General features: G+C 37.6%; 1 protein-coding gene across 2 annotated transcripts in view; it reads left to right on the forward strand.

Annotated features, from left to right (window-relative positions):
* Positions 1-20,208, forward strand: part of fred (friend of echinoid) — a 113,131-nt gene that overhangs the window by 53,219 nt on the left and 39,704 nt on the right. For both annotated transcript variants that reach the window (XM_017157602.3, XM_017157604.2), the window contains exon 3: positions 1,142-1,343. In XM_017157602.3, coding sequence (XP_017013091.2) covers positions 1,142-1,343 — 202 coding nt within the window. The remainder of the gene's footprint in view (positions 1-1,141; positions 1,344-20,208) is intronic.

Here is a 20,208-nt window from a genome sequence, read left to right on the forward strand (position 1 = left end):
CGCGGAAATTCTCATGGAGAAATTAAATTTAATGCCCCACAAAAAAGTCTTCGTATGCACACATTATTTTTTGGGGCTCTCCATGCGAGCAATAAATTTTATTTCGATTATTTCCGGTTAATTTGGCTCTCCGAAAGTTTTCCCTTAATTTCGGGAAAAGAAAAAAAAATATGGAATAATAAAGCTCAATGGAAGTGGAAGTGAATTATAAAAATATGTTTAATGCATTATTTAAATACACAATTAAAATTCAGAAATGTGTACTACATAATTAATTAAAAATTTATTTAAAATTATTTTTTAAAGGGTTGTCCTTTTAATATATTTTCTTTTTTTTTTCTAATTTCTATATCAAATAAATAAAATAGAAAACTCTAAGCCAACTTTATGGTTAAATAATCCCCCAATTTGTGTGGAAATTCTTTTCGGGAACACAAACCAATTTGGATGCAGTTCTTCCACTCCCTAACCATTGTGTTATGGTTGGCATGGCATGTGAATTATTCATTTTTGTGGTATAGATTTACAATTTCCACGAGTTTCTACAATACCATTTTTATTTTTTTGCATTGTTGATTCTTTATTTTTGGTTCACGGCTGTATGTATGAATGTTCGATTGGTGCTGGTGCTCCTCTGATGGTATTGATTTTCGTTTTTGCTCTGTTGCGTTAATAATAGTGAAAAAATAAATCAAATCAGTTTAGCAGCGAGGATATATCAATGTTGTTATATGAATTTGTGTTGGATTTCGACGGGTTCTCTCGTTCTCTCTTAATTAAATGTACGCGGGATAAAATTTGCACAAGGTAATTGAATTGCCGCTGCCAGTTATGCGGAAACAAATCCTGTATGCACGAACTGAGAGAAACCTTGGATTTGAATTTTTTTTTTAAATATTAATACATTTAAATATATAATATTATAAAGTTAATATTATACTTGGAGCTGACCAAAAGTTCAATAATCTTTTAGTCACAGACACAGTGCTATTATAAAAATGCTTAAAAATATGCAGTGATTTATTCCTTGGAATTGTATTGTTTTAGGCACCTTCAAAAGTGATTTCATACCGCTTCATAAATATTTTTAACCATTTTCCCTAGTGTAATCGAGTTTGTGTGCCTTCCTGTGTCATTCCAGGTCAACTTTGGCTCTCGATTGGCCTGATCTCCGGCGACGATTCGCTGGACACGCGTGAGGGCGTCGATCTGGTGCTCAAGTGCCGCTTCACCGAGCATTACGATTCGACCGACTTCACCTTCTACTGGGCGCGATGGACCTGCTGCCCCACATTGTTCGAGAACGTGGCCATTGGCGATGTGCAGCTCAACTCGAATTATCGGTAAGTTTGTGCAATGGTCCGATAAATCACAGACACAGGCCTGTCCTGTCCTCATAAATTCCACGCTGATGTCGAGATGCCTGGATGCCGGGATGGCTGATTGCCGATGCCTGATGGCTGTCAATGAGCCGGGGAACGTCAAGGGTTAAGGACATTTATTTAATTGCCGGCGAGAGGCCAGGATTGTTTTCCCTTGCGATAAAAGATGAAAGATGCGCCACCCAAGTCTCGGGCGTTCGACTGTTAAATTTATTAAAATTTCCCGGCGACAACGTCATCGATGCCATTGTACATCATTAAATGTTCATCTGGCTGGCGATAATTCATTTCAAACAAGTTGATGGCTTCCCTTTTCGGCCCTTTGAGCCATCTGGCGCAGCTGTTGCCCCTCGATTCTAGGCTGGTTGGCAAAAATTATTGCCATACAAGGGCAAGAAAAGATATCAGGGTCAGGAGATAAAAATTGATTACGAAAGTTGGCAAGTTTACTAATGAGGAACAAGGCAAATCATTTAATAATTCTTTAAGTTCTTTGAATCTATAGCAATTTGAAAAAAACCATCATTTATTGAGTACAAAGAGTTATAAATTTAAAAAAAAAGCTTGTTTTTTTCTGAAATTTTCAATCAAATTTGTTTTTGTCTTAGGTTTAAAAAACAGTTTAAATATGTTTAAATATTTTTAGTTTAAATCTACAAAAGTATTCGTTAAGCGTTGTATATTTATTCTTATACTGACTTTTCATTGTGTTAAAGCATAAATTAAGCTTCAATATCTAATTGGCAAATTATACGAGCGTAACGATCGCACGGAAGATCATTCATAAAGTCGTTTTGTAGGGTAACGCAGTCCTCCTTGCCGCCAACATTATTGGGTTCACCATTTCCCCATTTGAAAAAAGGGGAAAGGCTTTCCGGAGGCCACCGAAATAAACTTGCCCTCCTTTCTGTTGATACCCAACCAATAAATCTGGCCAGAAATTAATTTCGGTTTGATGGCGTTTTCTTGATTTTGGAAGGCTGCTAAAAATCCACCGATTTGACGACAGAAGAGTTCGGCGTCAGTCCACTGCATAACAAAGCGAGAAATAGAAAAGTATCTCGAACCAATCTTCTTAAAGCCTGGCGGAATTCTCTTCGGCGGCTGAATGCTGTTGCATTCTACTTTTTTGTCTTTTTCATTGAAACCGAATTTTTCCAACGTTTCTGTTTGATTTATAATATTACCCAGTGTTTTTTCTTCATTTTTATCTATTTTTGACTGAGTTTCCCTTAATAATTCAGCAAGGACATTTAACTGCTTTTGAACATTATCGTTGTGATCGAAGAAGTGGCATCAGAGCGGCAAGGCAAAAGGCCCCACATTGATTGGGGGCATCCGTAACCACACATGGTCCGTCTTTTTGTAATATTTTCGCATTTGATTGTGTTTCTTTCAAAACTCTCTCCAGCTTCTCTCCAGAGTCATTTGTCAATTTAGTTCCTTGAGTTCATAGCTACATAATCACTGAAGAACTAAGCCAGAGAAACCAAAATGGGTTTTAGCTTATTTCGATGAGTTCTTTCCGCCCATGAAATCAGAATTGCGGTTACATTTTATAACCCTAAAAATGTTGCACAGTGTTATTTTTGAGAAAAAAAGAAACGCTTTTCCCAATATACAGACATTGTGTTTAAATATAATCTGAAAGGAATTTCCAACATATTTCCATTGAACTTAAGCACTGGTAACACATTGCGTATACGCTACGTATTTACCATAACTTACGTATTGAAACTCCCTATAAAATTGGAAAACATGTTGAGAAAAGCAGAGGGTGTGGCCGAAACTTTTCGAACTGTTTGAATGAAATGCGTTGAATACTGCTCACAGAGAACTGCCAGCATATTTATTTATTAATCATAATAATCATTTTCCACAGCATTTTGAGCGTGAATAAACAACAACAAAAAGGCGGCGAAAAACACAACAACAAAAATAATAATAAAAGATTGAGAGAGTGAGGAGGGAAAATACATTCAATGCGGCGTATGCTGCAAATCGCTTGGAAAATTTCAACAGGCCATTCAAAATACATGCCAGACAAAAAGCCCATCGCAAGGTTAAGGGGGCTGGCAGCGGGGGAGGGGGCGGGGGCGTGGCAGTGGGCGGGGCAATGAGGCGGAGACCAGCAGACGACAAGCATAATAAATAAATGATCCAGCAGATACATGTACTGCATGTTTCCGCTAAGTAGCAGCAGCCGCAGAAACATGCAAATGCCAAAAACGTGTAGGCAGCAAAATGGAACAGCGCCAAGCAGGCGAAAATAAAATAAGAATTATTATAACACAATTTTGCTAATCGCCCGTTAAACAATTTGCTTGATTTATGTGGCCCTGGGATTCAGACTAATGGTGCAAAGCAGGAAGAGGCACAGAAATATTTAAAATATATGGGTGGGAAATTGAGGAAGCCATTAACAAAATGATGGGATTTACATTTAACAGAATCAAAGAAATTATATAATATATCAGAAATGGTTTGAGAAATAATAATTTTAAAATCATCTATAACCTGGAATAAAAAATGTTAAATTTCTACATTTTATTTTACTTGTTTGTATTAAACAAATCAAAAATACTTTAAAATAAAATGAAAAAATTAAGAATTTTTATTTTACAAATGAAACCAACACAATTTGTAATGCACATTCTTTGAGTCAGTCCTCAAGTGATATTCCTAGTTAAATCCTTTCCACTCTTAGAAATCCTTACGAACTGCCCATTATGCCATATCCAAACTCAAAGGCAAAAGAAAAATTCCCAGTTTTTCAACTCAACTTCTAGTTGTTAAAAGGCCATCAGATTTCTTTCTTTCCTCCAATTTTTTTTATATTCTGTACAGCCATACATTTAGTCATTGACAGGAGGCGGTGCACAAAAGGCAATTGTGATCCTTAAAAGGCGTGACCGACAGGAGCAAAAATCCTTACAATTTTTTATGCTCACAGCTTGCACTCGAAATGAATGGGTGAAAAATAGTGAAAAAAGAAAGGGTTTGCCTGTTTTCGCATTGACATCGAAACAAAAGGCTAATTGGGATGTTAGACAAAAGGCGCTGCAACTCTGGCCGATTTTTTCCAAGGTTTTTCGCTTCCATAAAAAAATAAAAGGGAAGAACAGAAAACGGGTGGAAAAATGCCTTTCCCAACATAACAGCAGCCGTGGCAGGCAAAAAGATAAATTGTTATACCCGTTACTCGTAGAGTAAAAGGGTATACTAGATTCGTGCAAAAGTATGTAACAGCTAGAAGGAAGCGTTTCCGACCCCATAAAGTATATATATTCTTGATCAGGGTCACTAGCCGAGTCGATCTAGCCATGTCCGTCTGTCCGTCTGTCTGTCTGTCTGTCTGTCTGTCTGTCTGTCTGTCTGTCTGTCTGTCTGTCTGTCTGTCTGTCCGTCTGTATGAACGCTGAGATCTCAGAAACTACAAAAGCTAGAAGGTTGAGATTTCCCACACATATTCTTTGGCTTCCTACGCAGCGCAAGTTTATTTTAGCCGAGCGCCACGCCCCCTCTAACGCCCACAATCGCTCACTAACGATTTTAAAATGGGTCCTGCGCCCACATCTTGAAAGATTTCCGAGAAGTATAAATGCAATTTTGTTGTGTATATTTATACCTATCGAAATGTAGAAGACATTTTTCAAATCGGACCATTCATTAAAAAGTTATACGCAATCAAAAATTATATATCTATCTCCCTCGCACTCCCTTTAGCTGAGTTACGATTATTAGTCGGGACACCAACCCGACACAGCGTTCGCACTCCCTTTAGCTGAGTGACGGGTATTAGATAGTCGGGACAACAACCCGACTATAGCGTTCTCTCTTGTTTTTTAAATGAATTCAATAAAGCGTGCCATAACAACATACGAAATACACGAAATACGAAACACAAAAGGCAGCCGACTTTCGGGGAGATTTGAACATAAAACGCCTATACAGTCGGCATGGCTTATTTGCATTTCAATTTGCATAAGTGGAGAGCTTCCACATACCTCTACAATATATATATATATATTTCCATATCTCCGATAGATGTCGCATCGGGCTGGAAACAACACACGTGTTGCCTTGTTTCAGACCCCAAAAAGTCAGCATTTGATCTGCGCATTTTGATGTATGTCTGCCGCCAAGGTAAAGGTTAAACGTTGACCCGCATAAAAAGGCAAACATCCCTGGGAAAACCGGGGAACTAAGGACCATCCATTGATAACAACAAGAAGCTACGTTTGCATAAATAGCCGAAATTATTGCCGCACATCCATCACCCAAAATGCGAAATGTGTCAGCTGAGTCGCAGCCCACATTAATATATAGTAGATATATATGTACAAACAAATAACAACATGAGATGGCAGGAAATCGACGAATATATAAAATACTCTGCAGAAACAAATTTATATTCCAAATTTGTTAAGCTTTTTCTTGAACTATTTTTATTTAAATATAATATATTTTAATATAACATTAACATAACATTATTGTTTGGGATTTTTCTTTCTTTGCATTTTTAGCTTCAGACTATTTATTTTTTTAGTAAGAACAAATATGCATAAAAAGTCAAACTAATTTTGTTTACGGTTTAATTTTTACAAGAGTTTATAAGTCACATAAATGTAATTAAAGCCTTTTGTATTGTTTAGTAGTGAGATATAATAAATTTGATAAAATATTTTGTTAGTGCAAATAGATACAAAATCATTCAATAATTTATTAAACAAATGATGCTTTAAAATAATGTAACACAAATTTAAACATTTTCAAGAAACTCTAATAATTTAACAGCGTTTTTACAAAATCGTTACCACTTGAATGCAATACAATACACAGCTTTTAAAATCAATTCCGCAAAAATGTGAAATAATGAAATGATAAGCCATTTCAGCCTTTCGATTCCTTTTTTTCCCCGGGGAGCATCAAAATTTTTGCTACGGCAGAGGAACCACAACAAAGACTCATGGGGCTGTAGCAAATCAAAATTAAAAATCGATAGACAGCATGAGTTTCATATTAAATTTCTTTTAACACAATTGAAAAATGCCTCCTACGGATGCTTCCGTTTTTTCTGCTTATTTTTTGTTTTTATTCTTCACGTTTTTCGATTTTATTTTCGTTTTCTGTGCTGTGTATTTTGCTATCTGTTCAGTGAGAAGCAAATTTTTTGATTGTTTTGCACGCTCCAGCAGCGAAATGTTTGCGGCACTTAAACAACAAGGGGCGAGCACCACGCAAAATTCCAATATCATTCAACAAACAGGCAGCGGCGCAAATAAAATGCGGGTTTGGGTTTGCGCTTGGGTTTGGGCAACATTTGAGGTTGTTAAGGTCATCAAAATGACAATTTTTGGGCGGGGGAACCGCAAAAAGATAAGAGCAATGTATCGGCCGATGGTCAGAGAGTCCGAATCACCAATCCCCAATCCCAATTCAATCCATCCATCACTGAGCTCCGTTGATGGAGCAGGGCAATTGTGAAATTTGATTGATTCCCGAAACTTATTGGAAATTAGCTGGTCAAGTGGTCAACTTAGTGAGCGGAAAGGGGCCGAAATCAATGACTTTTCAATAAGCGGTTATACATGTCGTTTTTAACGGGCTAACAGCCTTATAAAGTATGTGTTGCGTATTTATATAAAATAAAATACATTTAATGAAATATTTAAATCTTTACAAGTACAGAAATATCGTGAGCTTTACGGTTTTTTATAAAGATGTGTCCATATCTATTTCAAGGAACGACGATCTTTATTTTACTGCATACATTTAGAAGCCCTTTAATGGCTTCTAGAAAATTAAAATATAGAATTGCTTAGCAAATAAATTAAATGTTTATTCCTATTATACTAATAAAACCAATACACAATAAACACAGTTCACCCCTTAAAATCGACTATAAATCAATCCCGGAACAATACGCAATTAATCTGGAAGCCAAATGCGGTTCGCAGCCGTCAAGAGCTGTCCAAAAACTGACCCAACTTCAACCAACTCGATTTCGATATATCAAATAGCCGCCTTTCAGCAAGCGCTTTTAATGATTTCCACTTTGCGCGGCGCATTAAATGACTTTACGACCTAGGACACCGATTTTGCAGATTTGCCCAATGGAATGCACAAACCCCAAAAGGGGCTTAGTTGGACCCCCTTTCACCCCATGCCTCTGGCCTTCCAGAAGCGGTTTAGCGCCCCCCTTTTGCACACGACACATTTGCACATTTGCCGGCGATGTTTTGTTGTTTCGGTGCTCGTGGCGTTGCGTAAATTAATTTCAGTCGCTAAGCGTAATTTAAAGTTAGCTTAAGCCAGCAGACATATACATAACCACACATGGTACACGGAGAGAAATTGTATGGTATTTAGAGGGTGATTTCAGGAACAACATTTAAATGTCAATATTTAATATGAAAATATTTGAATGAGTCTAGAAAATATTATTTTAAATTATAAACATATTTACCTAAATAAAAAATTATTTAATTCAATAATTAAAATTATTAAAAGCCCCAATCGATGGAAAAAATAGCGAAAAATATTTTATTGAAATATGAAATGTATGTATTAATACCTAATTTTTTCTATTAGTGTACGCACACACTTTGGCAGCATAAACAAGACTCAAAACAAACGGTTTGGCTCCATGCAAATACGCACATGCGGTGGGCGGTTGGCCGAGGGAAAAGTTCTGCCAAAGGGATGGGCAAGGAAAGGAAGGAATATAAAGGGAAAGCCAGAGGAAAATGTCTGAAGAGGGGTCAGCGGAACAGAAGGTGTCCGACCGCCCGCCGGTCATGTGAAGTTCATAAAGCTACGGGCCAAACCGAAAGCCAAAAACCGAAAACGGAGCGAAAGAGAGAGCCGCTGCCGCCGGAAGTTGTCCGCCGTACGAAGTGCGACTTGTCAACGTGTACTTCCGGCCGCCATTCTTCGCCGCAATAACCGCAGAAATGTTGGGTGGGGAGTATGAGAGGGGGGAAACCGAGGAGCGTTGGCCATGACACACAGGAAGCAGTTGGCCCTGCGCTCCTCCCGTTCTTCCGTCTGGAGTCGCCAAACTTTATGAATAATTCAGTTTAAATGGTTTTTTTTCATTGCCGCAGCATTGTTGTCATTTGCTAGCTTACACTTGGCTGGCTCCAGCTTAAAGACTCTCAAGTGCTACTTATTTAATTTGAATACTCCGAAATTATGGAATTTGTTTTACAGGCTAGGAAGCCGCCAGCATATAAATGCAAACTTTTTGGAATTAAATTACAGTAATATAAAGAAAATATTCACATTGAAAACAAAAATTGTATAAATACAAACAAAACACATACTACATGTCTTAATTCTATTAATCAATTAGTTAATTAATGTTTTAATTAATGTTCTTAGTCAAAAAACTAAAATGTACATATAAAAGTAATATTTATAATTATATTTGACTTTTAATACAGTATAAATAAATACTTACAAAAATTTAAAAATTAAATATCGTTTCGCTTTTAACTATTTTACCTCTTACAATAATTTGGTTAAATTCCTTGTTTATTATTTTCTCACTAATTGAAGTAATTACGTTTGGCTACCTTATTTAAAGTGTACTTTATAATACGAGCAGTTGAAATCAAAGAACTATCTAAACACACTTCAAGGCACAGCAATTAATGTGGCAAATATTTACACACAATTGCCAAAATACTTTGACAGAGAGTGTAGTAAATTTTCGGAAGGCTTCTCTCGTGCACATTACGCATACGCCGCGTATTGCAACTGAGCGATGGGAAAGTGGGAAAAGTTGAAGTTGCCAAATTTCTTGTTTATTATTTGTTCGCTGTTATTGTTGCCGAGTTGTCGACAATGTCGCCGGTGGCAGAATCAGAATCTGGAATCTGAATCAGGAACAGGAGCCAGCATCCTTTGGAAAGTCCTGTGTCGCTGGCGCTGTTGTTTCGGCGATGTTTCGACGTAAGTGATTTGGAAACACCTGCTTAACATGTTGCCAGGTAGACGACGACGACGACGGAGGAGACATTTTCCCTTCGCTTTTCCCCTGGCTTTTCCTTGCTTTACCCCCTGGCCTTCCCCACTTTTGTGTCGACATTTATTAAGGTTGTTTTGTGGCTGCCATAATACAGTTTAGATGGTGAGCGACAACACAGAAGGGAAGCCATTAACATCCTTGCCATGTCTTGTCTCCATTATCCCAGCAGCCGCTTGGCAAACCCATAAACTTTGTCAACTAACATAAATTTTATGTAATAATTTTTCTAATCAGAAAATGAATACGCGGCACCACGACAAGGGGTTTTCCTTGCTTCTGTTTTTTACCAAAGAAACTTACTAGGAAGCCAAAACAATAAATAATAAAAAAAAAAATTGATAAAAAGAAACTTACTTAGAAGAAAGGGTGACTTAGCTCATGGCTTTAAAATCAATTTTTTACATACAAAAATTTATTACTAACCAATTTTAAAACAATTGCAAATTATGCATATAAACGAAAAACTATAAAACATAATAAAACAAAGTCAATAAAAATGTTTGAGGAATGGTTTAAATTATTTTTGTGATAAATAATTTAATTAAAAGTATTTTGGGTAATTATGTCATTTATTAGTATCCACTTGAATATAATATCCAAAATAAATTCTGAATACTTTTCCTAATCAACCTTATTTTTGGCTTGTTGTTCTTGTAGTATTAAAGTTAAGATCTCCACAATGTGACAGCCGGGTATCTCAGTTTTTAACAGCTCATCTAGAGGCAGTCTTACAATTTTTAAATACATTTTTAAATGCCGCAAAATGGCGTTCGTGCCGTCAGTTGGGTGCTTTTGCTGCTTTTGCTTCTGCTGTTTGTCATTCGCCGTTAAAATCAATTTACGACAAAATAAACACACGCACTGTCCTGGAATTCCCCCCGAACACCCGAAAAACCCCTGGATCATGGGAACCCATCTGCCCGGTGTTTGCATTGCTGCGTTGTTTGTTTGTTTCCTGCTGGCGCTGTCACAGGCACCGGCATCCAGCAACCAGGATTCAGGATCCAGGACCTTCGCCCGGGATTCAGGGGCCAAAATGAGGAGTCAGTGGCAACGTCTGTCGCTGTCACCTTTAATGTAGAAATATTTTTTACTCATGCTCGTGCATTGACATACAATGAAGAGGGTGCCTCACAAAAAGCTTATCGAAAATTGGCTTAAGGATGTGTGTCCCGGGCTTCCCGCCAATTTAATGGGTTCCGTTCCGGCCTCTTAATGTCCACCGGCAACTTTAAGTCCACCGCCCAGAGAGAGCGTATAGTTTATGGCCAAACTTTATGAGGGGTGAAGCTCATTAAGTGCGAATATCGGGCATTAACATCTCTATAGAGTTGCAGTCCGGGTGCTCATTAAAATCCAAAGCTCCGAAGCTCGGCCAGGATTTCGTGCTATCAAAGGAGTGCAAGTTGAAATATATATATTCTGTGGAAAATAAAGCTTACAGTTTTTTCCGATGAATTTAATAAGAAAGAAACTTGGAAAATTCCAGTCTATAAGATTAGTTCACTTAAAAATTAGTTTATGTACCGAAGAATTTTAAAAGCCGAAGAATTTTAAATAAAAATAAATTCAGCAAATTTTATTAAATGAGAAATTTATTTTGATAAAATCTAAATTTAAACAGTACCAATTAAAAGCGGACACCACAAAAACCCGAATCAAATCAGTTAAAACATCCGCCTGCCAAAAATGCCATCAATAATAAATGCAGCTTTCTTTTGCGATTAAACCAATTTGAGCACTTCACTTCTCCGCTGGCAGCGGACCGCTGGCGAGTAAAAATTAAACTTTAATGGAAAATGTAACCAGACGCTCAACTTTTCCGCAGACATCTTAAGTCGTAACATAATTTTCGATGGGGAATATTTGAGCTTTTGCGCGTGGTTCGCAGTAATTAAAAATTCAACGGGCAAAAATCAACAGGAGAGCGAGCGAAATCTGTTAACTGTTATCCCCGTAACCTGTTACCAATCAGGATTCCTTGATGAGCAGGTGTGCCTGAGAACTTTTCGCTCCCTCTCGAGAAGAGCTGTCTGAAAATAAAACAAAGGTTGGGTGGGTGGATGGATGGAAATCAGGGGGGAGTGCTTTTCCGACGGCAGCAGCTGTTGCCCAGTAACCCCCATTTCAGCCCCAAAGACATTATTGCTCCCGCGAGGCCGCAAAAAAACAAAAAAAAAAGAAATACATAGTTTCGTGACGGCCGCCCTCCGAAAAATACTCGAAACGGGGGTTAAGGCCGGCTGCCAAGGGTTAAGGGGCTTCCCCTGGATGACAGCGCTTGTCGATGATGACTATGGCGATGATGATTAGAACGAACGGCCTCCGAGGATTCCGCACGCAGTTGGGTCCCGTGGCCATTGCCTTAATTACGTGCAGATAAGAAACGCAAATATAAATATAGCAACGCCTCACAGGTACAGTGGAAACTCTTATTATAATATATCCAAGAATTTGTACGATCCATTCGTAATTTAAATAAAAAGTAAACTTTTAGAGAGCTTAATTGGCAATGTTATTAAGTAAGTAAATAAAAAAAATGAAATGTAATAGGAGGAATATCTGTAATATTTTTTTAGAACTGATCATATAAAAATTCAGAAGTAAAACGAAAATATACTTTTCAAGACTCTTATCACAGTTTCCTTAAAATGCACCATTCCCTGTACTCCACCCCCGAAAAAAGGAAAAGTGAAGGGTGTTGGGCGCTGGGCGTTTAGGAAAAGGGAAGGTGGGCGTTAAATGGGTGGTGGCACAACTCAAAGTGGCAGTTGGCCTTGCCAGGCGGACGCAACAGCTGCGCTCACTAAACGCTCCGGCATAAACATAAAAAGTCTATGAAACTGTCATAAAGCAGGCAATAGAACCGAACGACCGGCGTGGGGTCTCTACTCGCCAGCCCGCCAACTCTCCAACTTGCCACGCCCCCTTGCCGACGAAAAATATAACCGCCTCCCGGGTGGCCTTGTCAGTTGGCTAAAACTCATTTGTAAGGCGTTGCTCATAAAAAGCAGGAGGCGAACAAAAAATCGCTCCAAGGAAATTAGACATCGGCCGCGATTTTACAGAGAGAAAATATTTTTTAATAATTTAATTAAATTGGTTACGATTCGCCTGGATTTTAGAATCATATAAAAAAAACTTTTAAATATTTAAAATAATAAATTTATCATCATTAATTTTATCATGAATCTCAGATTTAAAAAACACAATTGCCCACAGTTAACAAATAACAAAACACTTTATTATAATGCTTATCCCTATCCCTATTTAGGATTTTAAAATCCTAAATATTTTAGCCATGCAATAAACATTAACATTTAATTTTCTGTCTTCTGAAATCATTAATGTTGTATTTTTAATGCAAGTCTCCATTATTGACAGCCATTTTTCGAATATTTTTCTCTGAGTTATCCCAAATGTTTGCCATTAGCCGGCGAACTTCTTCAACTGTCATCTCAGGCGGCGCCTAGAAGTGAGCTTTAAAATTTGCCAAACAAAATGGGGAGAATTTGGGGATTCTATGGGAAACTGAAGAGAGTGTGTGTTTGTGTGGGGCAAAGCATTTTTCTGGTCTGCCAAAGTCAAAAATTATCTAACAACAGGCGAAGTTGGTGGAGGGGGAGTTGACTTAGGGAAGCTTAGCCATTTCATTTTTGGCCCTGTTGTGCGGGGCGAATATGTGTGTTAGGAAAAGATTATGCGCTTATAATGGGTCCGCAAGTTTTTGGACCCGGCCAAATCTCTACGAAATTGGCTTTTGAGCGCACATAAAATGTGAAAAGCGGGGTCCGGGGAGCCGAGTGTATTACACTGTGGAACAAAATAGCAGAACCGGGAGACCAGATAGGCGGATTGTTCAAACAATATATGTGTACATCCACACGCAACTGCAAACAAAAGGCCCATAAATTAAGGCAGAAACGAAGCGAGATATTCCCGAACTCTATATGAACGAGACATGTGTGTACTCTAGACCGCCTCTGAAAACCCCCCAAAAAAGGGGGCACACACTCCCGCTTGTGTCGTAAAACGCAGCATAATGAAACATTATAGAAATCATAAAAATCAACATCATATTTATGCATATAAAGCGGGCAACAAAACATCGGACTGTCAGACAGACAAAAGCCAAAAATTGCTGCAGCAAAAAGCAAAATATGCAAAATAAAATGTGAGCAAAGAAAGTGAAAAGGAAGGGGGCACAAAAAAAAGGGAGAAATGGGAAAGCGCATAAAACAAGAGGACATGAACGGGAAAAATTGGACAACAACGCTTTTTAAATACTCTAGGGATTGTGAAAAATTAAGAAAAGCTAAAAGCAATACCTTTATTTTTGTGTTTTTTTTTTTAAATGTGTAACAAAAACTTTTATAAAAAAAAGCTCCACTTATCTAAACTAATAAAATAAGAGTTCAACAAAACGGGAGGTAAATCCTGCCACCAAAATTGCTTGAGATAAAAGTCTAAATACGGAAACTAAAATTCGGAAAAAATCTATTCTGAAATACAATACATAGACTTTTAAAAATCTACTTAAAATTGCTAGAATAAAATAATTATTTTATTTTAATTTTACTTCAATTATATGCAATGTTTTCATAAGCAACCGTCATTACTATATAGCTAATGTACCTTTGAGTAGCAACCAAAAATTATGCAAAGTAATGCAAAGTGTCCCAGCGTACGCACAAAAGATGTGTGTTGAGCAGCATGTTCCTCACACTCTCGCCGAGGTCGTAAATAAGGAGAATATTAACAGGAGTTCAAGGCTAGCGAGAAATGGAGAAAAGGGGCGAAAAGTCTAGGGGAAATGGAGAGCGCCGGAAAACCAAGAGACTCATAAATTCTCCACTGCAATTTTCGACTAGGCCTGTCGCCCCAAAGTTCCAGTAAAGCTGGGTGATATTCCCTTCTAGGTTTGGGCTTCAATAAAAAAGACCCCACATCTCGCTGACCAAAACCCGTCATATTAACATTTATTTTTCACACCCATTTTGACTGCGGCGACAACGCAGCGGAAATTTTTACTGCCATCGCTGCTGGTGTTGTTATTGCATTTCTCCAGCTGCCCAAAGCAAATAAAAATGGCAGTACACAAAAATAAAATATGCAGCAATAGAAAAATGGTGAAAAAACAAGGTGAATAAAAATATAAAAAAGGTAGTGCCTTTAAAACAGTTCGTAGAAATAAACTACTGACGTTAAATAGAGAGGAATTTCCAAATTAAAGGATGCCACAGAAAATAAGTAACATTTTTTATAGAATTAGGCATTTTATTTCGAAATCTATATTTGAAATTCTGAATTTGAAGATTTAAATTATTAAGTTAATGACCAAAATAAAATAAATCATATCTTATAAATATTTTTATATGCGTGTTTACTCACAGCAAAAATATTTTTTTTTTTATAAATCTTCTTATAGACCAAAGTTTTGATATCTCGGTTAAAAAAATAGAAAAATCTTTTCCGACCGAAAAAAACGCATATCTGAAAAATACCAAACGAAGGCAAGCCGCAAGCACAGCTGCAGTTTCAGTTGAATAGAGCCCCCGAAAAAAATCCACAGCCCCTCTGGACAAATCCCCACCCACATTTCAGTGGTTTGACTTTTGCTTAACACACCACGCCCCCTTTACCGCCCCTTTGCCACCCCTTGCCCCAAAGTGAAGGAGGAACATCCTCAACCGAGTTATGATTTATGCACATTGCTCTGTGAAATCTATTGAGAAATCAGTGACAGTGGAGAAATATGCGAAGCTGGACAGCAGATGGCAGCTGCTTGTGGGGATTCTGGATTCTGGACACGATGATGCATGGCTATATATGGCCATATCTATAGCGATCTCACTCCTACCTCCCATATCTTTATCTCTCTTTCCCGTTCGCACTTAATACTGTCAATGTGAAGAGTCATTGCGGCTTTTAAGCGTGTCTTTCTCTGTTTTTTCAGCTTTTGTGCCATGAATAAACATCGAAGCCACAAGAAAATGCAAACAAACAGACAAACAAACAGACAAACAACCAGAGATGGTCCCCTGAAAAATGAGAAGAAAACAAATGCAATCTCACTTAGCCACTCAACAGGATTATGCCCACGAAGTGCAATGGGAATATTTCCCATAGACACTTTCCTTTGACATTCTCCACACACAATTCAGGGCACATTTGTCATGTAATTGACTTTGATTCGGATTCCTGAATGCGTCGGCATACGGAAAAATGTGAAAAATTCCCAGGCATTATTGGCTTCTTGTGGGCCGCAAAAACTTTAGGGATTTATTAAAGATTTAAATGTAAAGATGAAGCACCCCAAGTAATTTACTATCTGAATAAAATAAATTTAATTCAGTCATTCAGACACATAAAATTAAATATAAATATTTTATTCAATATTAACGTACACCCTGGTGCCACCCTGGTTACACTGGTGCCATATAGCAACCAACTTTAATTTCAAAAAATTTTCTGAGAAACGACAGAAATATCAGCCATAAATTTGACCTTCGGTGGGAGCCTTTTTCACGTTGCCCTTATCAACACCTGGTGACAATGACACTAAAACCTTTGCCAAGGATAGTATGTGTGAGTGTGAGCCCTGCTGTCGCCAGATCACAGCAACTACCTGAAACTGTTCGTTGTGCACTGGAATCAAAAGATATTATTAAAATATTATACCATTTCTAGATATTAGCCTTTTAAAAATTTAAACATTTGTATACATTTAGGAAAAAATAATATAACTAAATAAATGCAAAATATTTCAACAAACATTAGAAGTAAAGCCTTTAAAAATAGCAAATTAAATCAATTGCAAACAAATTCAATTTTTTTAAAATGTAATTTTCAAGACATTCAAATAATAAAGAATTTTTTAAAATGAACCTAACCTTCCATAAGCAATTTTGTCTTTTAAAATCATTTTTTTCCCAGTGTACCGCCGGAATGTCTCTCTTTTTCGTGCACATGTGTGTGTGAGTCCGCTTGACTGCCTTGACCTGTCATATCGCTGTCATTTGCACACATTTACCGTTAACGTTAAAGAGCTAGCGCTCACACACACATATGGGACGCTCCATATCAACCCGGCCACCCCCCTTTTTTTTTAGTTTTCTATGTGGAAAGTACCACATTGATTGCAAAGCCCCTTGCTTCCAATATTTTACCTCATACCCATTTTTTCAATGTTACCACTCTTTCGCCCTATAATCGCGTAAAAAAGAAAACACAAAATCATTTTTATCCTGCGAACGAAAGAAACAATTGGCATGGTTCAAAATCAGAAAAACCTGTCTTTCCATAGCCGGTTACGAGAAAAATAATAGATTTTATTAGACCGTAGATGACCAAGCGATAGCGTTTTTAAAGTCTAAAAGTAGGATTTCGTCCAAAGGGCCAGTCTGCAAAAATACCATTATATTTTTCTCAGAAAGCCCCATATTTAACGGATTTTATGCCACTGATTTCAAAGTGGGATCTCTCTTGAGGAATTAGCTATGAATTCTTTTGTACGTTTTTGTAGTAGTTAACTGTCAGAAAAAGCTAATAAGTAATATAAAATAATCGTATATGCTTTGGAAAAAATTAACAAATCAATGAAAAGAAATTATAGCTAATTCCTTAAGAGAGATCCCACTTTGAAACCAGTGGCATAAAATCCGTTAAAACTCGGGCCTTTTGAGAAAAATATAATGGTATTTTTGCAGACTGGCCCTTTAGACGAAATCCTACTTTTAGACTTTAAAAACGCTATCGTTTGGTCATCTATGGTCTTAAAAAATCTATTATTTTTCTCGTAATCGGCCATCGAAAGACAGATTTTTCTGCTTTTGAACTATGCTGATTGTGCCTTTCGTTCGCAGGTTAAAAATGATTTTGTGTTTTCCTTTCAGCGCGAATATACGGCGAAAGAGTGGTAACATTGAAAAAATGGGTATGAGGTAAAATATTGGAAGCAAGGGGCTTTGCAATCAATGTGGTACTGTCCACATACAAAAAAAATCAAAAAAGGGGGTGGCCGGGTTGATATGGAACGTCCCATATGCACAAAGTGCGATTCACAGGGAACAGCGACATCAAATGGCAATGGGCGTGGTTAGAAGGGGGCGGGCAAAAGTGTAGCCAAGGCGACAACAAACATCACATAAGGTAAATAGTTTAGCTGGCAGGGCCACACTGGCATTTCCCCCCGCTTTTCACCCCGTTTTCGGGATGTCACAAGATTGCATTGAATTCGAAAGGCACAAAGGAGCACCCCTCCATCCTCACCCTAATCCACGTGTCATACACAAAGAAAAATAAATAAATAATAGTATCATAATAATCAAGAGATAATCGAAAGTTCACATCTGTTGCCCCGGAAAATTATTAATGAAAAATATATATCGATTAAATTGTTTTGTAACATACACATAAATGTACAATAAACCCCGTTAAATTTCCGTTAAATTAAAATCTCAAAGTAAATAAAAAAAACAATTTATTTTAACTTACCAGATTTATGGGCAAAAAAATTGTAAAAAATATTAAATTAAATAAGCATATATTTAGTACACAAATTATTATGAATTTATTTTTTGATTTCCCCCTGTGTAGCAACCAGGACGAGTTACCAATGATTTCTGTCGCTTGGACAGCAGATAAAGTCAACACAGATACGATTGGCAAAAGGAAGAGGGGACGGAGTTTTAAGCACATGACAACGATGTCTCGTTATAGACGCGACTAAAAAAAAATGGGAGTATAGTGCAACTTCTCAGGCATTTATAGAAATGTTGCTCAACAGCACTTCCATTAAACGAAAAACATACTATAAAATTGGATAACAACTTTTAGGAACTTAGTTTTTACTATTTCTAAGCATGATATTTAGTATTGAAAACTGAGAAACATTTCAAATAAAAAATCTGCTTTATTAGCAAGAATCTCCTATTAATTTTTTCATGTTGAGAGTCACAAGGACGAGATGAGACGAGACGGGGCCAATAAGCATGATGGATACAGATATATGGTGTGCCACTCCCCCCCTTTTGGGCGCCCACCCAGTCGCATTTAGCATGAATGTCGCCTTTGCATAACAAATGTTAGCAACATGTTTCAATAATGAGCCCGCCCCACAGTACTACTGTACAGTAATCCCCCTCCGGCAGCCACTGATGAGCTGCCATGTTGCACGATTGAGACATGCGATGCAAAGCCACCCCCCCGGAGCCACACCCCTGTCCATCGAATATTCGCAAAACCCAAACCCCGGGCTTTCCCTTTTGGAATGGAATGCTTGGACAGCGTTTGAGTTTTGGATCTGAACCGGGCACCAAATTAATCGTTTCCACTGTGCGGTTAGAATGTCGCCTCACCCATTGTCCCCCGAAATAACACAGTGTTCCCCGAAAACCCCATCCCCTACGCCCCTTTTGTGACCCCCCCTGGAGCGTCGAGTGTATGCGCCTCATTTGTTATGGCCATTTGCATAAATAAGTCACTGGCACTGCCAGTTGGGACCGGTTTTGCATGGACGGGGTGGGAAAGGGGGGTTGGCAGCCTGTGGTTTCACGGGTAGAGGGGGAAGGGGGGGATAAAGTCCGTCAGTTGACGGAGATTGTGTGAATAACTTGATGAACGCTTCGCCGGAGGAGTGAGTTCTGTTGTTCGCTGATTTGTTGGGCTGTTTGCATTTATTTATCCTCCTTTTTTCCCAGCACTTGTTAAAAAGTTGACAAATTTCAAAAGTTATAGTGCTCTTAAGGGATTAAGATATTATTTAAGTGGTTCAGGAAATTGAGGGTGTCAAACCACTGGCACTAATAAAAAGGAAGTTGTTAAAAATAAAACTTGGTCAGCAGGATTTTTAAAAGTTTAACCAAAGGCTTTTTGCCAAGAAAGTTATTAAGTTTTCTCTGCAACTAAGTTAATTGATTTTTGGATTATTTCCCAGTAGTCAGAGGATTTTTCCTACTATCCTTGTAGTTCTTGATTAAAGCCAAAATCCTGTAAGTAATAATACAGCTATTTATACCCATCTTATTTATTTTTCGAGGGGGCAAGAATAAAGTTTAAGTCCAAACAAAAGCAAACAAAGGCAGGACACGAAATGGACCTTCGTCCTTCCCTTTCTCTTTCTCTCTCCCTATCACTTTCTCCTTCACTTTCTCCACACTTCTCAGTTTCAGGGATGCGTGACAATATGCCGTTTAATTATACGTCACGACCCTTCCCGTTTGGCCCCCCATCTTTTGTTACTGCTGTTGTTGTTGCGATATCGCACACACATTTTAAAAGTCAATTATCCGCACATAACGCACATCGTTGAGGGGGCGTAAAAAGGACGATCGGGAGGAGTGGCAGCCCATCGTCCTTGCCACGCGTCAAATTTGGCGCGTTTACATTTTTCGCCCTCATCGGCTCCCCTTCAGCTTCCTTTTCTTTTGCACTTTAAGAAAAAAGGAGGCCTTAATTTAGAAATTAATAAATTAGTTTAAATATTTATATTTTCAACACTAGAATTCTTTTAAAATTGCAAGATCATATTTTATAGATTTTGATTTTTGTTTTGATGGGAACTATTTTTGCGAAAAAAGTTTTTCAAAATTATTATTTTAAATTCCTTTTTTTCTATAAAGGTTGTAAAATATAATTTCCTAAAATACTACGAGTATTTTTTTGGGTTTTTCATCTCGTAACTAGGAAATATGTAGCCTTTATTCATTATAATTATTCTGGAGATATATTTTTTCCAAGTGCTCAAAGTTTCTCATTGAGAGAAAGCGGGAAAAAAAAGTTTATTACTTT

The sequence above is a fragment of the Drosophila takahashii genome, chromosome 2L (assembly GCF_030179915.1).
Source record: "Drosophila takahashii strain IR98-3 E-12201 chromosome 2L, DtakHiC1v2, whole genome shotgun sequence".
NCBI classification, from domain to species: domain Eukaryota; kingdom Metazoa; phylum Arthropoda; class Insecta; order Diptera; family Drosophilidae; genus Drosophila; species Drosophila takahashii.